This window comes from Palaemon carinicauda, chromosome 11 (assembly GCF_036898095.1).
Source record: "Palaemon carinicauda isolate YSFRI2023 chromosome 11, ASM3689809v2, whole genome shotgun sequence".
Taxonomy (NCBI): Eukaryota; Metazoa; Arthropoda; class Malacostraca; order Decapoda; family Palaemonidae; genus Palaemon; species Palaemon carinicauda.
This window is the reverse complement of record NC_090735.1, coordinates 10642109-10657409: the sequence shown is the minus strand read 5'-3', so window position 1 is coordinate 10657409 and position 15301 is coordinate 10642109. Positions and strand designations below refer to the sequence as shown.

General features: G+C 46.9%; 1 protein-coding gene across 3 annotated transcripts in view; it reads right to left on the bottom strand.

Moving 5' to 3' along the window:
• LOC137649971 (peflin-like) overlaps positions 1–15301 on the bottom strand; it is a 44452-nt gene that overhangs the window by 26569 nt on the left and 2582 nt on the right. For all 3 annotated transcript variants that reach the window (XM_068382958.1, XM_068382959.1, XM_068382961.1), the window contains exon 2: positions 4449–4514. In XM_068382958.1, the coding sequence (XP_068239059.1) occupies positions 4449–4514 (66 nt within the window). The remainder of the gene's footprint in view (positions 1–4448; positions 4515–15301) is intronic.

Below are 15301 nucleotides of genomic sequence, written 5' to 3'. Positions count from 1 at the left end.
GAGAGCCTCCCCTGCTGGGAGCTCTGCCACGAAAGGGCGGGATAAATCTAGACGCAGGAGTCTCGATTCTGGGTCTCACAACAAAGGATGAAGAAGGAGCTCCCTTGCGAGCAGAAGAAGCCATCAGGTCATGTGTGTCCTTCTGCACAAGCGAAGCAGCAATGTCCTTAATCAGCTGTTGTGGAAACAAGGCAGCCGATAAGGGAGCAAAGAGCAGTTCCGATCTTTGACAGGGAGTAACTCCTGCTGAAAGGAAAGAGCAAAGGGTTTCTCTCTTCTTCAAGACTCCCGACGTAAAGGTGGAGGCGAGCTCATTGGAGCCATCGCGGATGGCTTTGTCCATACAGGACATAATAAGTAAGGATACATCTTGGTCAGCAGACGAGATCTTCCTACTTAATGCTCCTAAAGACCAATCTAGAAAGTTAAAAACTTCAAAGGCCCTGTATACGCCTTTAAGTAGATGGTCAAGGTCCGAGGAGGACCAACAAATCTTCGAGCGTCTCATGGCCAGGCGACGGGGAGAGTCTACGAGGCTTGAGAAGTCACCCTGGGCAGAGGCAGGGACTCCCAAGCCGAGAACTTCTCCCGTGTCATACCAGACGCTCGATCTAGAAGCTAGCTTAAAAGGTGGGAAGGCAAAAGCCGTCTTCCCCAAACTCCTCCTGGTATCCAACCAGTCGCCTAGAAGACGTAAAGCCCTCTTAGAAGAGCGAGAAAGCACTAGCTTAGTAAAGGCAGGCTTGGTAGCAGCTAAGCCTAGCGCAAACTCAGACGGAGGCGAACGAGGAGCAACAGCAACAAAATGATCTGGGAAAAGATCCTTGAAAATCATCATGATTTTCTTAAAATCCATCGAAGGTTGTACAGCATTAGGTTCCTCTACATCCGACAAAACGTCCAAAGGATTATCATTAGGAGGAGGATCAGCAACGTCCTCATCTGAAGGAACCTCGTCCGACAACTGATGAGTCTCAAGCAAGTTAAAACAACTCTTGACTGCGGTGCTTGACGCTCAACGTCAAAACAAGTCAACTTAGCTGGTTGGCGAACGTCCTGAACGCCAACACGAGCATGCGGCAGCGGCTGAACGTCCACAAGCGGCTGAAAGTCAACACGGGACTGCATCGAGTGAGGCTCTAAGTAACGTGACTGACGTGACTTTGTAACATCAACGTCAACAGGACGAGCAAAGGCTCGTTTGGGCGGCTGACGGCCAGGATCTCGATCAGCGTAACGGCGAGGATTATCGTGAACCTGCTCAGCAGTATAGTCCTCCATAAGAGAGGCAAGCTTATTCTGCATATTCTGCAGTACAACCCATTTAGGATCAACGGGAGTGGGTGCGGGTCGAGACGATGGTAACGTCTGTGACTGCAAAACATTGCCTACACTAAGACTCTCGGAGCCTGTGTTACGCTTCTGTTTAGGCGGCGAGCAGTCTTCCGATGACTGCACAGGGTCAGAGCTGTCCCAATGGCTACAACCAGGACGCTGGACCTGTCCTGAAGGGACTGACTTCCGCTTTAAGGGTCTCGAAACCTTGCTCCACGGTTTCTTACGCGAGAAGCCTTCGGATGACGAGGAGAAAACCGCCTCGCTCGTCTTATGGTAGGGGCGGTCTTGACAAGACACGCCCGAAACCATAGAGGGAACGTCTGTTCGTCGGTTAAAGCCTCTCGTCCCCATAAGTCCTACGACATTACTTCTCCCTGGTGCATGGGAGCTTGCAAGAGGTCTCGGACTAGGCGAACGACAAGCACGAACAGACGAACCCTCGGTCGCAACACTGATAACACTTTGCGCACTAATCACTTTATCCCCACGATTTTCTAATGTGGCACTCTGACACTAACTTTTACATCCGCCATGAGTTGATTACGGTCCGTAGCCAAAGATTCAACTCTCTCGCCCAACGCTTGAATGGCACGCAACATATCCCGCATTGATGGTTCATGAGTGCTAGTAGAAGGTTCAGGCACAACTACTACTGGGGAAGGATTAGGTTCAGGGGCATGGGAGGAGGAAAATTCTAATGATCTAGAGGAACTTCTCCTCACCCTATCTCTCTCTAGCTTACGAGAATACTTATCAAACTCTAGCCAGTCGAATTCCGAAAGTACCACGCACTCATCACACCGATCTCCTAATTGACAGGTTTTACCCCGACAATTAGAACACACGGTATGTGGGTCGAGAGAGGCCTTTGGAAGACGTTTGTTACAATCCCTAGCATGACATTTACGAAATTTAAGAATTGGAGAAGGGTCAGCCATTTTGAAAAGTCAAAGAAAATCCAAAAACAATCCAAAGTCATCAACAATAAAATCTATCCAAAAAAGAGTTCAAGAGTTTAAATTGAAGATAAAAACACCTGCACTGCGAAAGCTCAAAACCAAAAAGAAGTACTTCACCAAGAATGACGAAAAACTCCAGGTCAACAGCGAGTAATGGAATCAACTTGTCGACAAGACCGACAGAGAAGAACTGGAGCTGTTTACATGTATATGCGGTATCTGGCCGATAGTTGGCGCTGGTGGGCACACACGCAACCTTCATGGCGATCGCTCGCGAGTTTTTGTGTTTTTCTGTCGAGCCGTCCGAGACGTCAGCTATTATATATTCACCGGCTAAGTTTAATATTTAAAAATCATTATATAGCGTGTTTCTGTGGGACGATATTTTTTAAAATTTTTTTTAAAGATTTTAATTATTTCTTGGTAAAGAGGAAAAGTTTCAACACACCCAAACTGTATGTAGTTTAGGTACAGGGTATGTAGATATGGTAATTTTAAGCCCTTCATTATAGGGTACAATACTACACAGTCTTGTACTGTATTTCTGTAGTTTTACTCCAGGTGTAACCAGTTGTGGAATGATCTTCCTAGTCTAGTAGTTGAATCTGTTGAATTTCAGAAGTTCAAACTTGCTGCAAATGCTAGTTACCAAACTGAAGATATTTTTAAAAAATTATTAATTCTACCTAAAACATAGCTTATTCATTTTCTTATCCCTTTTCCTCACTGGGCTACCTTCTCTGTTGGAGCCTTAGAGCCTATAGCATCCTGCTTTTCCAAATAGGGTTGTAGCTTGGCTAGTAATAATAATAATAATTCTCTGGGACATGTACAAAAATGCAAGCCAAAACAAAACCTTCTGTCCACAAAATACTAAAATGATTAGCCTAGGTAAATAAACACCAACACTGTGTTAGTGATAAATGGGGTTTATGACTAAAGAAGAAGCCCTAGGGCACCAAGTGCCCTTCAGCAGTATAGCAATATATACGATGCAAGCACTAACTTTTGGTTGCGATTCTTAATTACTACACAGGTTAGTCATAAAATCTGCTCTACAAACCTTGTTATACCTGCCTTGTTGCGGAAGCTCTACTTCAAAGCCTGTGGTAAACGAATATTGGTTAAGAATTTTTTTTTTTATACTGCATTGTACCTATGCTGAAGTAATTATTTTAATAATACAGTATAAGAAATTTTAAATACAGGACTATGTGAAATCATTCTTATATTTACAGCTGATACAGGTATGAAAATTCAATGTACTGTACAGTACATGTACTTAAAGCAACTAAGCTTTAGTTGAAGTCTATTTTCCTGTAGCTTCTCACCAGGGTTATCCATAATACAGTACAAGTAAAGATTCAATGTACAGTCATTATTATATGAGCTTTTCATAATAATCCTTTAATACAGAACACAGTATGCTACAGTGTTTTCAAAGATAACTCTATTCTCAACCGATTTGGGAAGAAATGTCAATTGACTTCAGAAATTGATATGTAGGCCAGTGATCCTACTATTTATACTATAATCAATTCTGTATTTTTAATTATTTTGACTATTGTTATTGTGTACACACTTCATTATTTGGAATTGAATAAATTCTGTATTGTTAATTATTCTGACAAGTTAGAAGTGCGATGCCATTTCCCTTCCAAGAGGTAACCAATCACAAACATTTTGCAGTGGGTGGGACTTGACTGTAAAGCTACCCGATGGAGATTATAGTTTAAAAGACCGATGACATGTTTTAAAGAAGTAATCACTATACAAAAACTTTTCTCGCCCTTCCTTGCTTAATTGGCCTCACTCTCATCTTTTTGAAAAGAAAGAAATGGAAAATTATGAGATGAAAGAGCAGTTGAAAGAAAAATTGAAAGAATATGGAAAGAGAATGAGAAGAAAAAGAGAAAACTAAATACTGCAGATATTTCATGCTTCTTATAAATGGTATACTTACCTATTTACCTTCAATCTTCCTACTGTACCTTAGTATGTCAAGAGTTAATCTTACGTGTGACTGGTTTGCTCTTTTGTGTGTTTATAAGCATATGCAGTTGAGTCATCATGACCTCCTTCAATACCTATCGGTATGAATAATGTTTCAGAAAAACACATGGCCCGATGCAAAAAGGCTATTTTACTGACCTGTCCGTAACCAGAGGGAGGGGCCTGGCCTGGGTAGCCTCCCTGTGGTTGCGCATAACCATATCCCTGAAAACAGTACACTGCATGTTATTATTGATACTCCTATTCATATGTTTTAAAAGTAAATATATAGTAAAATGCAATGCTGTTCTATGCAGATCAGATTAATAAATCTATGTACCAAATACAGAAATACAAAGCTCTGACCCATAGAAAGGAAGTGCATTTCATGAAAATCACAAAAGAAATAACAAATTTGGAATTAATTTTTATTTTTCCTAACTATACAAACCTGAGCTCTTTACTATGGAGATATTACTTCCAGTATAGCTGGAATCTAGCCATAAACATTTTAACGTTAGGTGTTAACGACCCTCCACTTGTTAGCATGGTTAGCGGGGGGTAGACCACCCACCTCGCTCACACTCACCCAGTGCGTTACGTCACTTTTGGTTGCAAGCAGGACTTCTCGGGGAAAGGTGATGGAGATTCACCCTTAGGAGGGTGGAAATCCGAAACCCAACTGGCTGGGAACTTGACCTGGGGTGTAACTCTGAGCTCATTATTGTGTGAGAGAGGCACGCTGACACCTTGTGAACTCTCCCATCTGGTAGACTGGGGAGTTGATGGCCTGACCAATCTGAAGTGAAAACTAAGCACTGTGACTTGGGCAGGTAAAAAATGTTATTTTTATTAATAAAATAAATTTTTGAATATACTTACCCGATAATCATGTAGCTGTCAACTCCGTTGCCCGACAGAATTCTATGGAGGGATACGCCAGCTATCACAATACTAGAAGGGGGTGTACTTACCAGCGCCACCTGTGGCCAGGTACTCAATCATTTGTTGTTTACACCTCCTCAATTATTCCTCGGTCCACTGGTTCTCTCTGGGGAGGAAAGGGAGGGTCGATTAAATCATGATTATCGGGTAAGTATATTCAAAAATTTATTTTATTAATAAAAATAACATTTTTCAATATTAAACTTACCCGATAATCATGTAGCTGATTCACACCCAGGGAGGTGGGTGAAAACCAGTGTACATGATTAAAGGATAGCTAAGTATCCCAAATTTCATATAACAGTTATCTCAAATAACAATGAAATAATAAGTACCTGGTAAGGAAGTCGAATAGAACCGTTACTCTGCCTTTTATTTAAAGTTCGTCTTCCTTACTGAGCGCAGCGTTCCTCTTGGAGGCTGAATCAACCCAAAGGTGCCAAAGTACAAGGGGTTGCAACCCTACTAAAGGACCTCTACCAAACCTTTAACCCAGGCGCTTCTCAAGAATGAATAGACCACCCGCCAAATCCAAGGATGCGGAAGGCTTCTTAGCCTACCGTAACAACCATAAAAACAACAATAAAAGTATTCAAGAGAAAGGTTAAAAAGGTTATGGGATTATGGGAATGTAGTGGCTGAGCCCTCACCTACTACTGCACTCGCTGCTACGAATGGTCCCAGGGTGTAGCAGTTCTCGTAAAGAGACTGGACATCTTTCAGATAAAATGATGCAAACACTGACTTGCTCCTCCAATAGGTTGCATCCATAATGCTCTGCAGAGAACGGTTTTTATTAAAGGCCAACGAAGTAGCTACAGCTCTTACTTCGTGGGTCCTTACCTTCAGCAATGCAAGGTCTTCCTCCTTTAAGTGAGAATGTGCTTCTCTGATCAGAAGCCTTATATAGTACGAAAGCCCATTCTTGGACATGGGTCTCGAGGGTTTCTTGATGGCACACCATAAGGCTTCTGACTGTCCTCGAATAGGTTTAGACCTCTTCAGATAATATTTGAGAGCTCTGACAGGGCAAAGAACTCTCTCTAGTTCGTTACCTACCATGTTGGAGAGGCTAGGTATTTCGAACGATCTAGGCCAAGGACGTGAAGGAAGCTCGTTCTTTGCTAGGAATCCAAGCTGAAAAGAACATGTAGCTGATTCGGTTGTGAAACCAATGTTCTTGCTGAAGGCATGAACCTCACTGACTCTCTTAGCTGTTGCAAGGCAAACGAGAAAAGCAGTCTTGAGGGTAAGATCCTTGAAGGAAGCTGACTGGAGAGGTTCGAACCTAGATGTCATAAGGAACCTTAAGACTACGTCCAGATTCCAGCCTGGAGTGGAAAGACGACGTTCTTTAGACGTTTCAAAAGACTTGAGAATGTCTTGAAGGTCCTTGTTGGAAGACAGGTCCAAACCCCTGTGGCGGAGGACTGAGGCCAACATGCTCCTATACCCTTTAATCGTAGATGTTGAAAGGGATCTCTCATTCCTAAGATGAAGAAGGAAGTCAGCTATTTGGATCACAGAGGTATTGGTAGAGGATATTGAATTGGCTCTACACCAGCTTCGGAAGACCTCCCACTTAGACTGGTAGACTCTACGAGTGGAAATTCTTCTAGCTCTGGCAATCGCACTGGCTGCCTCCTTCGAAAAGCCTCTAGCTCTAGCGAATCTTTCGACAGTCTGAAGGCAGTCAGTCGAAGAGCGTGGAGGTTTGGGTGCAACCTGTCTACGTGTGGTTGACGTAGAAGGTCCACTCTTAGAGGTAGAGTCCTGGGGAAGTCGACTAGCCATTGACGTACCTCTGTGTACCATTCTCTTGCAGGCCAAAGGGGAGCAACCAGCGTCAGCCGTGTCCCTTCGTGCGAGACGAATTTCTGCAGAACTTTGTTTATAATCTTGAACGGAGGGAATGCGTACAGGTCGAGATGGGACCAGTTCAGAAGAAAAGCATCTACATGAACCGCTGCAGGGTCTGGAACAGGGGAACAATAAAGCGGAAGTCTCTTGGTGATGGAGGTGGCAAACAGGTCTATGGTAGGTTGACCCCACAACGTCCAAAGTCTGTTGCACACACTCTTGTGGAGGGTCCATTCCGTGGGAATGACCTGATTCCTTCTGCTGAGGCGATCCGCTGAAACATTCATATCGCCCTGGATGAACCTCGTGACCAGAGTGAGGTTTAGACCTCTTGACCAAATGAGGAGGTCCCTTGCGATCTCGTAAAGGCTCCTCGAATGGGTCCCTCCTTGCTTGGAGATGTAAGCCAAGGCTGTGGTGTTGTCTGAATTCACCTCCACCACTTTGCCTAGCAGGAGGGACTTGAAGTTCAACAGGGCAAGATGGACTGCTAACAGTTCCTTGCAATTGATGTGGAGTAATCCTTGTTCCTTGTTCCACACTCCTGAGCATTCCCGTCCGTCCAAGGTCGCACCCCAGCCCGAGTCCGATGCATCCGAGAAGAGATGAAGATGGGGGGTCTGGATGGCCAATGATAGACCCTCCTTGAGAAGAAGATTGTGCTTCCACCACCGGAGAGTGGTCTTCATCTCTTGGTTGATAGGGATAGAGACTGCTTCTAGAGTCGAGCCCTTGTCCCAATGAGCTGCAAGGTGGAATTGAAGAGGGCGGAGGTGGAGTCTCCCCAGCTCGACAAACAGGGCCAGAGATGAGAGGGTCCCTGTGAGACTCATCCACTGTCTCACTGAGCAATTGCTCCTCTTCAGCATGCTCATGATGCACTGTAGGGCTTGGTTTATCCTGGGGGCCGATGGAAAAGCCCGAAAATCCCGACTCTGAATCTCCATTCCCAGGTACACAATGGATTGGGAGGGAATGAGTTGAGATTTCTCTATATTGACTAATAGACCTAGGTCTCTGATTAGATCTAAAGTCCAAGAGAGGTTCTCCAGACAACGACGACTCGTGGAGGCTCTCAACAGCCAGTCGTCTAGGTAGAGGGAGGCTCTGATGTTCGATAAGTGCAGGAATTTCGCTACATTCCTCATCAGATGAGTAAAGACCATAGGAGCTGTGCTTAGGCCAAAACACAGGGCTTGGAACTGATAGACAACCTTTCCGAAAACGAATCTCAGGAAAGGTTGGGAGTCTGGATGAATGGGAACGTGAAAGTATGCATCTTTCAAGTCCAACGAGACCATCCAGTCCTCCTGTCTGACCGCTGCTAAGACCGACTTGGTCGTCTCCATTGTGAACGTCTGCTTGGTGACATACTCGTTGAGAGAGCTGACGTCCAGCACCGGTCTCCAACCTCCTGTCTTTTTGGCCACAAGAAAAAGACGGTTGTAGAAGCCCGGGGATTGATGGTCCCGGACTATAACCACTGCCTTCTTCTGCACAAGTAGCGACACCTCCTGTTGCAATGCTAGCCTCTTGTCCTCTTCTTTGTAGTTGGGAGAGAGGTTGATGGGCGATGTGGTCAGAGGCGGTTTGAGGCAGAATGGAATCCTGTAACCGTACCTCAGCCAACTGACAGACTGTGCGTCTGCACCTCTCTTCTCCCAGGCTTGCCAGAAGATCTTGAGCCTGGCACCTACTGTTGTCTGGAGAATTTGAGAGTCAGTGCTTTCCCTTAGATGTCCTGGGTCCTTTCTTAGACTTGCCCCTGTGAGAGTCTGGACGGGAGCTTCCTCGGCTGGGGGCTCTACCACGAAAGGGCGGTATGAACCTAGTGGCCGGGGTATCAGCCACTGGAGAGCGATAAGTCTTGGGGACAGAGGTGGTAACCTTAGACTTACGAGCCGATGAAGCTACAAGATCGTGCGTGTCCTTCTGTATCAGGGCAGCCGATAAGTCCTTAACTAGCTCCTCGGGAAAGAGGAACTTTGAGAGTGGAGCAAAAAGGAGCTGTGACCGCTGGCACGGTGTAATGCTGGCTGAGAGGAAGGAACACAGTTGTTCTCTTTTCTTCAACACCCCTGATACAAATAACGACGCTAGCTCACCCGATCCATCCCTGATAGCCTTATCCATGCAGGACATAATTAACATGGCAGAGTCTTTGTCCGCAGGAGATGTTTTCTTGCTGAGGGCTCCCAGGCACCAGTCGAGAAAATTGAACATTTCGAAAGCTCTGAACAACCCTTTCAGAAGATGATCCAGGTCTGAGAAGGTCCAACAAACCTTCGAGCGTCTCATCGCAGTCCTCCTAGGCGAGTCCACCAGACTTGAGAAGTCAGCCTGGGCAGAGGCAGGAACTCCCAAGCCTGGTGCTTCCCCTGTGGCATACCAAACGCAACCTTTCGATGCGAGCTTCGTTGGAGGGAACATGAAGGAAGTCTTGCCCAGGTGTTGTTTAGACTGAAGCCACTCCCCTAAGGTCCTTAAGGCCCTCTTGGAGGATCTAGCTAGGACAAGCTTAGTATAGCTCGACTTAGCTTGTTGCACGCCTAGCGAAAACTCAGATGGAGGAGAACGGGGAACAGCAGAGACGAAGTGGTCAGGGTAAAGCTCCCTGAGTAGAGCCAAGACCTTTCTAAAATCAACAGACAATGGAGAAAGCTTAGACTCCTCCACGTCTGATGAGGGATCAAGATGTGCCTCCTCATCATCCGACACTTCATCAGCAGAAGGTAGCGAAGCAAAAGGACCAGAATGCTGAACCGCAGAGTCAGAACGGGTAGGAACAACAACAGAGGTTTCCTCAACTTGAGGGAAAACCTGAGGCTCAGACTGCATAGGTTGAACAACAGTCGGAGCAGAAGGCAGGTGCAAGGGTGAAGGAGGTTGACTCCTAGCAAGAGTTGCACCCAAGGATTGCACCAGCTGAGCGGAGGACGGAGGCGGAGTAGTCCGTTCCTGTTCCTGAGAGATGAGTGGAGCATGAGAAGGTTGAGGCTGCGCAGAACAAGGTAAAGTTCTAGCAAGCTGAGGCTCCTGAGGCGCAAGTGCATGGTGTAGATGAGCTTGCCTAGATGAGGGTTGAACTCGGTGCAGCGCTGGTGCAGCAGACAGACTCACGGAGGGGAGAGGTTGTTGTACCCCAACCGAGAGTTGCACCACTGGTGGAGCAGCAAGGGGAGGAGGAGGAAGAGTGTAACTCTCCTGATCCCCAAGCAAAGGTTGCCTTAAAGAAGGCTGAGGCTGAACAACACTGTGAACAGCAAACTCCGAAAGTGGTTCAACATCGTACGCCTGGCAGATGGTGCTGCGACCAGGCGGAGCAGGTGCAGGCTGGGCGAGCACAGGCGGAGCAGGTGCAGGCTGGGCGAGCACAGGTGCAGCGAGAACAGGTGGAGGGAGTGCAGGAGGTGCAACACTCTCAGCCCGACATTCACGCATCAAGTCCGAAAGCTGAACTTGCATGGACTGAAGCAGGGTCCACTTGGGGTCGGCAGAAGCGGTAAAAGACTGAGGTAAAGTCACAGTCGGGGTCTGTAAAGGCAGAACCTTACTCCTCTTGGGCGGAGTACAGTCGACCGATGACAGAGGCGAGTCGGAGCTGAGCCAATGACTGCAACCTGGCTGAGCACTCGCTGACTGAACTCTACGTTTAAGCGGTCTCGAGACCTGAGACCAACGTTTCTTCCCTGCATGAAGATCAGCGGACGAGAAGACGGGCTCAATCGTCTGCAGGTGGGAGTGACGGTCTAAGGAAGACACGCCCGCAACCACCGAGGATAATTCTGTGCGCCTAACAAGGCCTGTCGAACCCTTAAGCCCTTCGACATTGCTTCTCCCCTGGGCATGGGAGCTTGCAAGAGGTCCCGGACTGGGAGGACGACTGGCTCGCACAGAAAAATCCTCACGCACCACACTGGCACCACTAGCACTTGGCACTGCACAGACACTAGCACTCGTCACAGCACTGGCACTATTTCCACCCACTGCACTCTTGACCTTCAGTTCTTTAACCTCGGCCATCAGAGACTTATGGTCACTTACCACTGATTCTACCTTATCTCCTAAAGCCTGAATAGCACGCAAAACAGTTGACATATCAGGCGGAGGGCACACAGTAGGTTCGGGGGTAGCCACTACAGGGGTAGGAAAAGGTAGGGGATCATGAGGTGAGGAAAACATAGAAGAGTGAGAAGAACTTCTCCTAGCTCTAGTTCTCTCTAACTTGGATGAATATTTTAAAAGACGTACAAAATCCAATTCCGAAAGTCCGGCGCACTCCTCACACCGATTTTCTAATAGACAGGGCCTGTCCCTACAGTCAGAACAAGCGGTGTGAGGATCTACCGAGACCTTCGGAATACGCCTATTGCAAGACCTACATCGTCTATGGGAGGGAGCTTGCGAAACGTCAGACATTTTGTTTCAAAGAGTAAGTCAAAGGGTGATCCAAAAAACAAGCAAAAATTCATTAACCGTTAATCAGAGTTTATATAAAAGCTAACTAGCTAATATAAAAAGGATTCCAGTATGCGACAGCCGTTAATCTAAGAGAATACTTCACCAAATATCCATGAATAAACTCGAAGACCATGAGCGTATCCCAGAACGTCTAGCCGGAAGCACGACAGAGGAATAATTGAGGAGGTGTAAACAACAAATGATTGAGTACCTGGCCACAGGTGGCGCTGGTAAGTACACCCCCTTCTAGTATTGTGATAGCTGGCGTATCCCTCCATAGAATTCTGTCGGGCAACGGAGTTGACAGCTACATGATTATCGGGTAAGTTTAATATTGAAAAATTAAGTATATTGAAAACAACTTCATACTTAAACCTAAACAACATCCGACTCGCTCTCACAGGGACAATAGAGACAACAAAATATACATCATATTTCAGACCAAACAAGTTAAATGGGATTTACCTGCAGTCAGAGGTAGGTCAGCTTGCTGATTTCTCCAGGTGTTTTGCCCAAAGATGGGGAAAGAAAAAGGAAGAAAAAGCTAGTCATTCTATCCATTCACCCTAGAGTAACACCAGGTAATATCTACCCTCGACCAACTGCGACTTGTCCTGTAAGGAGCTGAAGTACTGTAGCTATAACCCTTGTTGAGCGGCCACCATAGGTTTAAAGGCTACTCATGAATGGCAGAGGTAAGGGACAGTGACCTAGAGACTGACCATATATACATATGACCAGTGCCCAACGCCCTCTCCACCCAAGCTAGGACTAAGGAGGGCCAGGCAGTGGCTACTGATGATTCAGCAGATAGACCTATAGACTCCCCAAAATCCCCAATCCTTAGCTAATTAAGATGGTGAGGTTGCAGCGACCAAAGGAACTAACAAATTTGAGTACGACTCGAACCCTAGTCTCGTGATTACCAGTCCAGGACGTTACCATAGGTCACCACAGAGAGAAGGTATCTAGGCTTGTGTGTGTTATATCTTGTAGGTAATGTGTTGTAAAGGTGGTCCGATCTGACATCGGCAGACACCCGCTTGTGAGACTTGCACCACAGCGAAGCTTTTTTTTTTTTGAATGTTGGGAAGTGCTTGCACCCCTAATGTTATTAGCTCTATGTCTACGATCAAGTTGTGAAGAGTCAGGATTGAAGGGGTAATCAAAGGCCTTCTGAATCCATGCAGACGTAGTGTTTTTCGTCACTCCTTTTGACCCTGCCCATACTAGTAGACAAATGTTTGATATGAGGGGGAGCCTTGAATGTGCATTTGAGATATTGCCTCAGCGCTTTCACAGGACACACTAACAATTGATCAGAACAGTCGGTTACGTTATGGAGACTCAAAACCCGGAAGGGCCCAAACCTAGAGTCCACTACAGCCGGATTTTGAGTCTTACCTACAAACTCACGGATGAAGCTGAGGATTACCTGACCCCATCCCCTTGAATAAAGGATGTCATAGGAAAGACCATGTATCTTTTTTACCTTATTAGCTAAAGCCAGGACGAGAAGGAAAACAGTCATGAGAGTCAAATCATGATCGCTTGTTGAATATGATCCACAAATACTTCCTCGATGATGGATGGACTGGGATCTGGAAGTGTGCGTCCTTTAGGTCCAGCGTGCACATGAAGTCCTGAGATCTTACTGACCGTCTGACTGTGCCTCCTGTCTCCATCCTGGGGAGAAAAAAAAAACACCACACACACAAACCTGGGGGCTCGTCTAGGACTTCTTGGAGAGCGTTCTTCTCCAACATGGTCTGGATTTCAGCCCAGAGGGCCAGCTTCTTCACGGATCCCTTCATGTAGGAGCTTGATGAAACTGGACGTTGAGTCAATGGAGGGAGAGATTGCGTGAATGGGATGCGATATCCTGACCGAATCATGGAAACAGTCTAGGGCTCAGCCACCAGTGGGAGCGTTGCAGGCCTCGACTGCTACCTGTTCCTCCTTTGATGTTTCTGCTTCCCTTTGGCTGGTCTCGAGCAGGAAAGAGCTTCTTTGAAGGCGAATTGGGAGCGCTTGAATTCCTGCTTGCCCCTGAGGTTTGGATGGTGGTGGTTTCCTAGATGGAGGACCTGTTCCATGTGCCCTTGAGGTCATAGCCCTCTGAAAGAGAGAGTTCTGACTCGTCTTCCTCCAACGGTCTGCTGCCCATTTGACATCCTCTGCGTTGAACAATGATGGTCCCTCCACTGTCGAGTTCGTAGTCTCATCCCTTCTGTCCTAGGAACGTGCTAATGTAACCTCTCTATTACTGTGTTCTGTTGTCTCAGGATCAAATTTTCCCACAAGTTGACCACTTAGTGAACAAGGAACTCGACGGTCCTGGTACCCAATAATAAAAAGGTCGACATGGACTTCCTGGTCTGCTCCTGCGACCAGTCCTCCGTCTTGATTAGGTTAGCTCAATAACCACAGCCACAGATCGAGCCACGAAGTAGCCTACATGGCAAACTTCGTGTCTTTCTTCATGTTTAGGTCATTGTTAGCTGAGAAGGTGATGGGAAGTCCTGCAAGCTTCTTACACGAGACACCTTTTGTCAATGATTCAATAGCCGGGTCCAGCAACAAGGCTTAAAGTTTCTCCTTCGTCACTTCATAATCCCTCCTCTGCTGGATGAAGGGGAGAGGTAAGAGCCTTGAGGAGTCACTGGATCAAAGGGAGTTTGAACCTCCGGCGATCAGGGAGAAGGCCTTCTTCCCGGTACCCTTCAAGCCCCTCGTCTTAGAGGGTCTCCGAGTGCCATACAGATGGTCCAACGCAATCTCATTCCCTTTTGATGGAGCTATTGAAGGGTCGTCGAGGCCATTGATGGTTCTCATGCAGGCCAAGACCTCCCAGAATGCATGGTCGGTTTCCTTCCTCTCAGCCTCTGAAAACCTTAGACTAGCTGACCTAGGAAGAGTGTTGTCCTGTTCGTCATCCACCCACAAACTCTCAACAATCGTAGCCCGGGGTGGGTTGTAGTAATCGCCATGATGGCTAGAGGAGACCCTCAATGTCGCGGGGACCTCCTTTGCTGTCGCAATCGTTGCAGCTGTAGTGCTCGAAACTTTCTCCTGGGCTTGAGCTGCCGTTCTCGAAGAGTGGCTCCTCAGCACCGTCTTGGAATTTTTTCTCTCCATAGGGGGAGGAAGAAACTCTGCCAGCAGGGAAAGTCTTGCGTTCTCCCTGCGCCTGGAAGAGTCATGCGTATCCTTGGGCGGGGCTCGTACGGAGGCTGTTCTGCCACTGTGGATGAAGCAGGCTGGCTGGGTGTGGCAATCTTGATCGGAGACAACCAATATGCCTCGGTCAGAGAAATCTCCCTTGGGGATCTCGAACCTCTGCTTGTATGGGGGGAGAAGGATATTGCCAGGAGGAGGGGTGGGCTGTCTCTATCTTCTCTTTTTAGAAGGCATCATTGGAGTCATCTCCAGTCTGTAGAAATCCTGCTGCCACATCCCTAACCCCTTGGAGAATTACGTACCTTGGGTCTGATTGGCGAAACCATCATCGGTATCGGAATGGAACTCCTGTGCCTCGGGTCAGAAGGTGGAGATGATACCTTCGAGGAACCAGAAGTCTCTAGCGGGATCCGAGGAGTGCTGGTTGAAGCTGCTGCCACGTGGTGGATACCTGCAGAAGTTTGAACAGAGCCAGTAACTGCCAGCTGAACTACTTTCACCAAGGTATCAAACCAGGCCATGGCCTTACTGAAGGCAGGGATGGAGGAAGGAGGCTCACTAGAAGG